Source organism: Thamnophis elegans, chromosome 16, assembly GCF_009769535.1.
Source record: "Thamnophis elegans isolate rThaEle1 chromosome 16, rThaEle1.pri, whole genome shotgun sequence".
Classification (NCBI taxonomy): Eukaryota; Metazoa; Chordata; class Lepidosauria; order Squamata; family Colubridae; genus Thamnophis; species Thamnophis elegans.
In genome coordinates, this window is record NC_045556.1 from 38,052,063 (window position 1) to 38,062,688 (window position 10,626).

The 10,626-nt window shown below is 54.5% G+C and overlaps 1 protein-coding gene across 1 annotated transcript in view; it reads left to right on the forward strand.

Annotated features, from left to right (window-relative positions):
* LOC116519400 (carboxyl-terminal PDZ ligand of neuronal nitric oxide synthase protein-like) overlaps positions 1–10,289 on the forward strand; it is a 17,253-nt gene extending 6,964 nt beyond the window's left edge. The window contains exons 3-11 of the mRNA XM_032233253.1: positions 3,828–3,920; positions 4,224–4,282; positions 5,362–5,470; positions 5,546–5,687; positions 6,178–6,338; positions 6,460–6,627; positions 7,897–8,062; positions 8,317–8,659; positions 8,788–10,289. Of these exons, the coding sequence (XP_032089144.1) occupies positions 3,828–3,920; positions 4,224–4,282; positions 5,362–5,470; positions 5,546–5,687; positions 6,178–6,338; positions 6,460–6,627; positions 7,897–8,062; positions 8,317–8,659; positions 8,788–9,175 (1,629 nt within the window). The 3' untranslated portion in view covers positions 9,176–10,289. The remainder of the gene's footprint in view (positions 1–3,827; positions 3,921–4,223; positions 4,283–5,361; positions 5,471–5,545; positions 5,688–6,177; positions 6,339–6,459; positions 6,628–7,896; positions 8,063–8,316; positions 8,660–8,787) is intronic.
* The last annotated feature ends 337 nt before the right edge of the window (positions 10,290–10,626 follow it).

Below are 10,626 nucleotides of genomic sequence, written 5' to 3' on the forward strand. Positions count from 1 at the left end.
AAGTCCACCCACCTTCAAGGGGGCAAGGTTGAGAACCCCTGTTTGCAGCCCACATCTCCCTTGGGTTGTTTGTCAAGACAGCAGGAGGAGGAGGAGGAGGAGGAGGAGGAGGAGGAGGAGGAGGAGGAGGAGGAGAAGGAGAAGGAAGAGGAGGAGGAGGGGGAAGAGGAGGAGGAGGAGGAAGAGGAGGAGGAGGAGGAGAAGACGACAACAACAATGACCATGAGATCTTCAGCCCAAGCGTCTCCTCATCCTGTGATTCTATTGGAGGCATCTGGCCAGCTTTTCTAGCAGACAGAAGGTGCCCTATGAATCTTGCAACCAGCAGATGTATCATAGTTTGTGCTTCCTCCCTTGATTCACACATCACCTTCCGGCTGAGCTGAAGAACAGAAGAACAGACTCTTCACTGTAGGGAGAGCGAAAGCACAAGGATTTTGATCTCTCTCTCTCTCTCTCCCTTGTGCCTTCCGTTGGGGAAGAACCTGTTTTGCCAGAAGAAATACTTGAGGAGGGGTGAAAAAGAATGCAAACCAAAATCCAGTTGAGATGCCACCCACACACAGGAGCCGCTTCACAGAAACCGACGATTAAGCCTGGCGAGGGGGAAGCGGAACAGACCAAAGGATGGGGGAGAATCCAACCGTTCCCCAACTACCTTCCTACAACGCAGGACCAAAACAATTCCTGCAGCCGGCCTCAAAGTGCCAACACGGCTGCCTATGAAAGCTCAGAAGAACAAACCCAGATTAGATCCTGCAAGCACAGTCTCCACTGCCTTCAGGTTGGTTCCCCTTCCCCTCGTACGTATGTGCTAGTCGTTCCCGACTCTAGGGGGCGATGGTGCTCATCTCCGTTTCAAAGCCGAAGAGCCAGCGCTGTCCGAAGACGTCTCGGTGGTCCTGTGGCCGGCATGATTCAACGCCCGAAGGCGCACAAAACGCTGTTTCCTTCCCACCAAAGGTGGTTCCTGTTTTTCTACTTGCATTTATTTACGTGCTTTCGAACTGCTAGGTTGGCAGAAGCTGGGACCAGTCACGGGAGCTCACTCCATTATGCGGCGCAGGGGATTCGAACTGCCAAACTGCTGACCTTTCTGATCGACAAGCTCCGCGTCTTTAGCCACTGAGCCACCGCAGGAATATGACTGACTTATTTTTGTTAGAATATGACCAGCTTATTTTCCAATAAAGCAGAGGAGGAAAAGTGAGTTTTTTGCACCTTAGCCTCTTCCTTCCCCCCTAAGAGGTCATCGCAGGTCAAACAGACACGATTCGATCTAATGCGCGGCTACAGATAAATACGTCCACATAATTTCATTATCTTAACTGCCGGACTGCCGACCTTTCTGATCGACAAGCTCAGCGTCTTAGCCCCCCTGAGCCACCGCATCCCATTGCTGCCTTCAAAAGCCAGGGTGGTCGTGTGGTTGCACGATCGATGGCACCCACTCTTCGGACGTGCCACCGAACGGCCGAACAAATCCGTGATTTCCTCCCCTCCCCTCTTTCAAGCCAATCTTTTGCCAAGACCTTCGGCAGAAGCTGTCAAGGGGACGGGTGGGCGGTGGGGAGGAATACAAGCCCAGCCATGAGGCTAAACGTTTTTTCTCCTGGTGCCACCCCCACAAAACTGGGAAAGCTGGGAAGCCTGCAGAGCAGAGATGAAAAGTGGAGGTTTCCTGAGTGAAACCCTCCCTTGGAGCGGAAGAACGAACCAGGAATGGGAAAAGGGGAAGAATCCGGGCGGAATGCAAATGTGGCAGAGAAGAGCTGCTTATGCCAGGACAGGCTGTCATTAAAGCCGAGCTAAGCCTGAATTTGAATTTATTTTTAAGACTCTCTTCGGATTATTATGAGCTGCCTGGAGTTGTCAAGCTCCCTGAGCCGACAAACCCCAAAGCTGCCATCTTCTGACTTCCTGTCAGCCATACGTAGCAGCTCTTCTGACGGGTCTGGAAGATGAAGCAGAGGGGAAGAGAGGGCGCCTGTTCCCGCAGAGTTCTCCCCCTCCTCTTTCCTGGCGATGCCACCCACCCTCCAAATCGCCTCCTCCGCCTGGCCCCCCCCTGGCACCGCCGTTCTCTGCATCTCCACCATCGAGGTTGCCAACTATCTGCCAGCCTGGCGCCAGCCGCACCAACGGCCTTACTTGTGAAAAGCAGGATTTCCAGGAGGTCTTTTTCCCCCTTTGAATCTCACTGCAGTTCTTGATTTATTTACGGTTCTGCTTTTCTCCATCCCCCCCGCACCCCCCAACCAACAAACGGCCCTGAATACAAAGATACTTAAATGCTAAAATCAATAGGACGACTTTGAAAGAGGGGTTGAGCCCGGAGCAGACGTGACTTGGGACCCTAATGAGGCAGGGGGCTCCCCTAGAAGCCCCCTCGTTTAGGAGCAAAGGGAAACCCACAGCCCACCTGCCAGACCTCCCCTCCACATACACCTTTGCAACCTCTCCTCCCTTCAAAGAGCTCGCGCCCAGGGTCTTCCGTTTAGAGATGTGTTTGTCTTCCTCTTTGTAGCAATAAATAGTTTTAGAAAAGGAAAAGGAAAAAGAAGTGTTTGTTTGTTTGTTTGTTTGTTTATTTATTTATTAAATTTATAGGCCGCCCAATCCCGGAGGACTCCAGGCGGCTTACAATGAAAGAAGAAAAAAAAGAAAAGCAAAATAAATAAAAAAATACGTTCTAATCAGGGCTGGACCTTAACACTAAGGTCAACAGCCCCAGGCCTGCCGGAACAGCCAGGTTTTAATGGCTTTCCTGAAGGCCGTGAGTGTGGGTAAGGTCCGGACCTCTGGGGGTAGCTGATTCCAAAGGGTCGGAGCAGCCACAGAGAAGGCTCTCCTCCGGGGAACCGCCAGCTGACACTGTCCGGCTGACGGTATCCAAAGGAGGCCCACTCTGTGGGATCTTATTGACCGTTGGGAGGTGTATGGCAGTAGGTGGTCTCGCAGATAGGCTGGTCCTAAGCCATGTAGGGCTTTAAAGGTAATAACCAACACCTTGAATTACGTCCGGAGACCAATTGGCAGCTAGTGCAGCTCGCGGAGGACAGGTGTAAGTAAAGCTAAAAACAGAGGTGTTGTGGCCAGTGCCAGTGGCCAGCACACCTGGCAGCAGATCCGGACAGTGAGGAGGTTGGGGAGGAAGATGGGCCAGTCCTGGAGTCTGGGGAAGGCTCTGGTGAGGGCTCTGTGTCGGAGGCAGAGAGGGGGCCAGGGCCGTCTGACAGTTCTCAGCTGCCTTCGGAGTCAGACATCAATGAGGCAGAAGAACAGCTGGAGCCTGTTCCCAGTGTGTGCATGCGCAGAGCTGTCAGCAAAGCGTGAGCACGGAGGCGCCTGCGGAATAAGGAAGCAACATCATGGATGCTGGCTGGTTTGCCCAGCATCCTAAGCCAGGATGCGACCTTGCCTTTGCTGGTGTTTATCGCAGAGTTTTTCTGATGTTGAAATCCAGAGAAGTAGATTTTTACCTAATGATGAGAAATCTAGCCACACGCCAGCTTTCAGGAACACTGCCCGGCTGACTTCCAAAGAGCAAAGTGATTTGGGGGGGCGGGGCGGGGGGGAGTTAGGATTCACTTAAGGACTGCACGATTCACTTGATGACGGCAAAGAGTTGCTCAGCGCGAAGAAAGTCGTTAAATGGAGGGTGTGGTGGGGGGAGGAAGCGAGGGCTGGCACATCTCTTCACAGGCGCCTCGCTTAGCGAATGGAAATTTCCTGGTCCTGCTTAAGGCCGTAACCCGAGGACTTCCCTGTGCCCAGGCGGTTGATGGCAATTCTCCTCTCTCTCTCTCTTCTCCCCCCCCCCCCAGTATGAGTTTAAGGCGAAGAACGTGAAGAAGAGGAAAGTGAACATCGTGGTCTCGGTGGACGGCGTGAAGGTGTTGCTCAGGAAGAAACCAAAGGTGGGTGGCCTGGCCTTGGGGAGCCCAGGGATCAGAGGGGCAGTGCCCCAGGCTGCTGGGGTGGGAAGGGCGGATTTCAGGGGATGCTCTTATTCCAAGAGAGACCCTGGACCTCTATGGTTTATCGACTGACCCCTGTCTCCCTTGGCAGAGGATAAAGCAATCCCTCTTATGAGCTCCCAGCCTCCCATCTTGCCAAGGGGGTCTCTTGCCCCCTCGACTCCTGGGGAGTAAGGGGTGCTGCCTGGCTACCAAGCCCATTCGCCCTGCTAACGCTGCCTCTCCTCTCAATCTCCTTTCCAGAGGAAGGAATGGACCTGGGACGAAGGCAAAGTCATGGTGATGCACGACCCTGTCTATCGGTGAGCCTCCGGCAATAACGCCCTTCTTCTTTTGCCTCTCCATGCCCATCACGGTGCCCAGGCACAAGTCCCTACTTTTTTAGTGCCGCTGCAGCAGTCACTAAACAAACTCTAAGCCAGGGTTCCAAATAGCATCCTCAAATAAATAACTCTCCAAGGCTAGAAGTTCCTCAAAGTCCCAATTGATGAAGAGAGCCACGTTGGCACATCTGGGACATTAACCTGAATCTGAAAGCTTCCCGGTTTTCTCCACCCAGTTGAAAGTTCAAGATCTTGCCCCCTCCCCCACCCACGAGTCCATCCCATGGTCCAATCATCCACTGCCACGAAGACAGATTCCTCCCATCCAGTTCTGGCCAGGTGCCGAGACAAAGATGACCTTGGGCTTTCTAAGAAGAATGTTGTTATGGCTACATATCACCCGACTCCATATAATCCCCCCTCCCATTTTCCCACAGTAGAAAGTCTGGCAGGCTTGGAGTCCAAAAAGAAAAGGTGACTTGCAGGCGTGACACTGCCATAAGTTGAGGACTATCTGTAACGACACAACACTTCACTTGGGACCAAACAGCCCGGCTATACATCTGCCTCCATCTTCCATGGGGAAGGAAGGAATTGCACACATCTGTAAGGGACCATTGAATCGCTGGGTGTTATATTGCCCGATTCAAGGATGTCTGTGGTTTCAGCCATCCGCATCCAGGAAGACCAGGAAGATCAACCCCTCCAGAACCTCTGGAGCAGAGGTCTTCAAACTTGGCAACTTTAAGACTTGCGGACGTCAACTCCCAGAATTCTGGAAGTTGAAGTCCACACGTCTTAAAGTTGCCAAGTTTGGGGACCCCTGCTCTGGAGGATAAGGGACCATGCTGTGCTAGAGTTTATGAATGTTGAGTTGTTGAGTTGCTCTCAACCGTGGCAGCTTGGAGACGGGTGGACTTCAACTGCCAGAATTCCCCAACCACTGATGATGAGTTAAAGTCCTCACATCTTGAGGTTGCCAAGGTTCGAGCACGGAGGAGATGAGATTTGCCTTAGGATGATTTTGTACCCCTCTCTCTGGTCCCACCTTCGCTCAGGATCTTCTACGTCTCCCATGACTCCCAAGACCTCAAGATCTTCAGCTACATCGCCCGGGACGGCACCAACAACTCCTTTCGCTGCAACGTTTTCAAGTCCAAGAAGAAGGCAAGCCAAACTGGGCCAAGCTGGGCTACTTGGTGCCAAGTCTCGGCTCCGGCTAACCCAGTTATCTCCCCGCAGACCCAGGCGATGCGTGTGGTGCGGACGGTGGGCCAAGCTTTCGAGGTGTGCCACAAACTGAGCCTGCAGCACGCCCTCCAAGACGCAGACGGCCAGGCGGACGGGGCCAGCAACAACTCTGCCGATGACGCTCAGATAGAAGGTGAGGCGTTGAGGGCACCTTCCCTGGATGGTAAATCTGGAGAAAGCAAAGGGGACTCATCTCGTCATCTTGGGCTTCCTAAAAAAGGGAGGATTTGAGATGGGAAAATAAAGTCTGCCAGGCCTCTCCCACTGCAAGCAAAAAGCAAATTCCAATGGTTGCAGGATACCCTTTGATCCATCCAGAAATTAAATTGCCTGCAGCAGATAAGTCGAGACACACCTAAATTAGCTTGTTACCCAAGGTCAACCTGTCTAGATGAAGGGTAGATAAGCAGTCCACTTCTCTTTTGTAGGGAGTTTCAAAGTAACCCACTCCGAATCTACTCCAGGTTCCTCCTCCCGCTCTTTCCTAGGCTGGGAAGGGGTTTCTCTGGGGAACCAAGTAGCTTGAAGACAGCCCCCCCCCCCCCCCGGTTTCAAGGCGATCCATAGTTCCCCAAGGCCAGAATGCCAGCTGGGTCTTACTTTTTGGGTTGTATTCCCCAAAGGTCTCCAACCACTGGAACCAGCCTTGGCTGACCGAGACCTCGGCTTGGCCGGGTCAGTAAGCGTGTGCCTCCCTGACTGCGGGGTCTGTGAGCTGCCTTTCTCCGTGCCTGACCTGGGAGAGCTGAAAAACGGGCTCAGCCCCAAGGCGAGGGACAGCCAGGTGGGTGACTCCTTGAGGACAGCCATGAAAAGGAATCAGGGAAGCTGGATCCGTGGGGCTTCCGGGGAAGGTGGGGGAGAGAAAGGAGCAGCGCCTATTTCCGGTCTCTCTTGGCTTCCAGGAAACGGAGAACGGTGGTCTCCGTCCCTCCTGTGCCCAGCCCCTCGGCAGCGCAGGGAGCCCCTCTTCCTCTGCCTCGACCACCCCACTCGCCTCCCAGCACTGCCTGCAGCTGCTCCAACACCAGCTCTTCCAGCAGCAACAGCAAACACAGGTGGCTGTCGCACAGGTAATCCTTCTTTGTCCTGGGTGCAAAAGTTCCCAGGCCTGGGCCCCCGTCCTCTTTTTCCTCTGGAAAAGCTCCGCTCCTCAGTTACAATTCACTTGGGTCCCCCCTGAAGGAGGCTTCCAGGCAGCCCACCTGGGTGGCTTGTGGAACTACTGGCAACAGTGGTTCTGTGGGAGCTGCGAGTTCAACCGGGGTTCCCCAAAGGGTCTGGTTCCCCGGAGCAGAGTCTGCAGGGACTCCTACAGTCGAGCGTCCTCCTGACATGGACGTCACGGCAGACAGTACATAAATCTTCCACCCGAAGATAGGGTCCGCAACTTGGGAGTCCTCCTGGACCCACAGCTGACCTTTGAACACCATTTGTCGGCTGTGACCAGGGGGGCATTTGCCCAGGTTCGCCTGGTGCACCAGTTGCGTCCCTACCTGAACCGGGAGGCTCTCACAACAGTCACTCGTGCCCTTGTGACCTCTAGGGTGGAGTACTGCAATGTGCTCTACATGGGGCTGCCCTTGAAGAGTATTCGGCGACTTCAGCTGGTCCAGAATGCGGCCGCGCGAGCGATCGTGGGTGCGCCTCGATTCACCCACGTAACACCTATCCTCCGCGAGCTGCACTGGCTGCCTGTCCATCTCCGGATTCGCTTCAAGGTGCTAGTCGTCACCTACAAAGCCCTCCATGGTATTGGATCTGGGTACTTGAGAGACCGCCTACTGCCAATTACCTCCACTCGACCAATAAGATCCCACAGATTAGGCCTCCTCCGAATTCCATCAGCCGCCCAGTGTCGCCTGGCGACTACTCGGAGGAGAGCCTTCTCTGTGGCTGCTCCGACCCTGTGGAACGAACTCCCCGTGGAGATTCATACCCTCACCACCCTCCAGGCCTTCCGCATAGCCCTTAAAACCTGGCTGTTCCGACAGGCCTGGGGCTAAAGACTTGCAGCCCCACTTCGAATGGTATGATTGTTGTGTTTTTTAACTGTGTATGGTCTTTATATTTTGTAACTTTGTTTGTTTTTTCCCCTCCCTTGAATTGTGAGCCGCCCTGAGTCCCTTTCAGGGAAAAGGGCGGCATACAAATAAAGTAAATTCAAATTCACCCGTCCAAACTGCAAAGCGAGCTCCAGCTGCCCTCCAACCAGGTGCCCCACTACCTGGCCTGGGCATCTGGTGCAACATCCCTGATTAGAACCTGCCACCTCTGGGCGTGGTCTGCTGGGTCAGTGAGGAGATGCCTGGCACGCAAGATGCACATCCTGTTCCCAACAGGTGCAGCTCCTGGAGGACCAGTTGTCCGCCGAGAGCACGGCCCGCGTGGAGGCCCAGGCGCGTGTGCGCCAGCTGCTCCTGACCAACCGCGACCTCCTTCAACACGTCTCCTTGCTGGTGAGGCAACTGAAGGAGCTGGAGATCAAGGTGCAGCTGCGGCGTCCGGGTGAGCAAGGGATGGGTGCAGGCGAGGCGGTTGGGTCTCCCTTGCCACCTGCTCCTTGGGAGCAAGAGCGCTGAGGGGCTCAAGAGGCAGAAGGGAGAAAGACGGGTGGGAGCAGAAGTGCAAGGAAGGGAAGCCATCAGAGATCGGGTCAGAACAAACCTGATTACCCCAGAGTAACACCTTCTTACAAGACGGCACAAAACCTACCGGGCTCCAGGTGTCTCTGAACCAGGCCTTCCTCCTCTCGTCTCCAGCCGAGCGTTCTCTGCAGAACCTGAGCTCGGAGCATCCTCTCTCCCTCAACCTGAAGGACCACTACAGTCTGGAAATCAACTTGTCTTCCACCTCAACACCAGCCAGCCTAGTGGGAAGCCCCACGCCGCACCTGGCTTCCTATGAATCCCACCAGAACCTGACCAACTTGGGGTTGGGGAGCGGACTGTCCAGCAGGCTGGAGAAAGAGGAACATCTGGCAGTCCTAGAAGGGCCTGACGGTCTCCGCAGCGTGGAGGGATCCGAGGCGGAGGAGTGCAGCGCCCCCAACGGAAGCACGCAACCCACTTGCAGTGGTCCAGACGCCGTGATGCTGAAGGAAAGGTAAGTTGGGCTGGTTCTGCTCTGCCTTGACCCAACCCAACCATGAATGGCTTCCTTCTCCGGTTGAGGTTCCACACCCAACCATGACTGGCCTTGACTCTGACCCGCTTCCCATCCTCACTTGACAGGTTGCAGCTGTTCATCCCCAAGCTGAACCCACCTCCACCGACCCTGCGGAGGAGGTCGAGTAAAACCATTTCTCCCTGCTCGGAGACAGAGAAGATTGGGGCGTCTTGCAGGGCCGCCCCTGAACCCTCGTTGCTCAGCAGCCCAGGCCTCGTCTCTAGGCCTGAATCTGAAGCCAGGACACTGGGGGGAAGCCCGACGCCTGGTGCCCGTGCCAAGACCCAAGGCCAGGAGAGTCTTGGGCGCCCCACAGAAGCCCATCCGTGGGTGGAAGCAGCTGAAAACTGGGATGCCTCGCGAGCCTTCTTGAGCATCAATGAAACCTGCCTGCACATCAGCCTGTCTGAAGATGAGCTTGACCGGAAGGGGAGCTGTGTTGCTCACGCCTAAAGATGCTCGAGGGACAGACCGTGGTTGGACACCCCGCAAGGCAGAAATCCTGAAATGGATCCATTAAAGTCTCCTGCAGAAGTCGGGCCCTGTAACTGCTTCCTCCACCTGGAAGTCTTCCACCTCCAGAAGCAGGCGTCTTCCTCCAGATACCACCCGAAGGCCTCTAAGAAGTTTCACCCAAACTTCTCGGCCCGGTTGTTGTGGTTTGCAGACAGCGATTCCATCGTAATCAGCAAACGTCCATCGGGGAACATTCTCGCCCTCTTGGCTCCCACATGGAAAGGACCTCTGCCCCAACGGCTGAACAAACGCACCTGCCAAAAACTTCTCCCAAGGCTTGAAGGACGTCAAGGTATTTCAGGGATAAAGAGGGCAGGACAGATCATTTCCACGTGGCCTAGATAATGCCAAAAAAACCCCCCAAAAACCCAACCCCAGGGGAGGGGGTCTACCATTTGGTTTCTGAGAGAAAGCTCGCTCCAGTTGAGCAACGGTTTCCAGATGTCTCCATGGAATCGTGCAGGTGGATCTCCGTAAGTGTGTAGGACAGAAGCTGAATCCTCCTGAATCAGCCAGTTTGGTGCTGAGGGGGACACGCCAGGATTTTGGAGCTAAAGAAACCTGTTATCCCCCCCCCCCCCGAAGTCTCTTTGATCAGCTCAACTTCTGTGCTTCTATGGGAGGAGATGGGCGGGGGGGAGGCGAGAGAATCAGGAGAGAAGCTGGTGCTTACAAAAAAAAAAGAGATATTTTATTGGGTCCAAAGGAAAAGAGATTCTGCAGAGAATTTGGCCCGAGTAGCCAAATCGGAGATGCTCACACCTGGGGTGAAGGCCATCCGAGGTGAGCAGAGGCTCACCCACCACCACCAGCCCAAACCCCCGTCGATACCAGAGGGGGATAAAAACACCCACCAGCAAGGAGCTGTTTGACCATTTCACAACCTCAGGAAAAGGACTTGCATTTCAGGCGACTGGTTCACGCAGAGGGTGACAACTGCCTGGCTGTTGACCACGAAAAGAAGGGGGGGGAAGAGTCCAGAATATGTTGCCAAAAGGACCACGGGAGGGGAGAGCCCCCCCCCCCCCCAACGATTAGAAACAAGGCCTTTGAAGTAAATGCCGGGCAGACACGCATGAAGGAGCTGACCAAAGCTGTGAGAATAGTTGCCACGAAGGAAGGAAGGAAGGAAGGAAGGAAGGAAGGAAGGAAGGAAGGAAGGAAGGAAGGAAGGAAGGAAGGAAGGAAGGAAGGAGGGACAGAGAGAGAGAGTGAGAGAGAGAGAGACCGTGAAGGAAGGAAAGACCAGGATTGCACCCTGTGTCAAGCTATTCCCCAGTTGCGAGGCAAGATGGCAGCTTCGCAACCGACAACTGGTGTTGCCCACCTCCAGACACAAACCGTCCTTTCTCCTGTGCTTGTAGCACAGACTGAATATTTCCTGATGC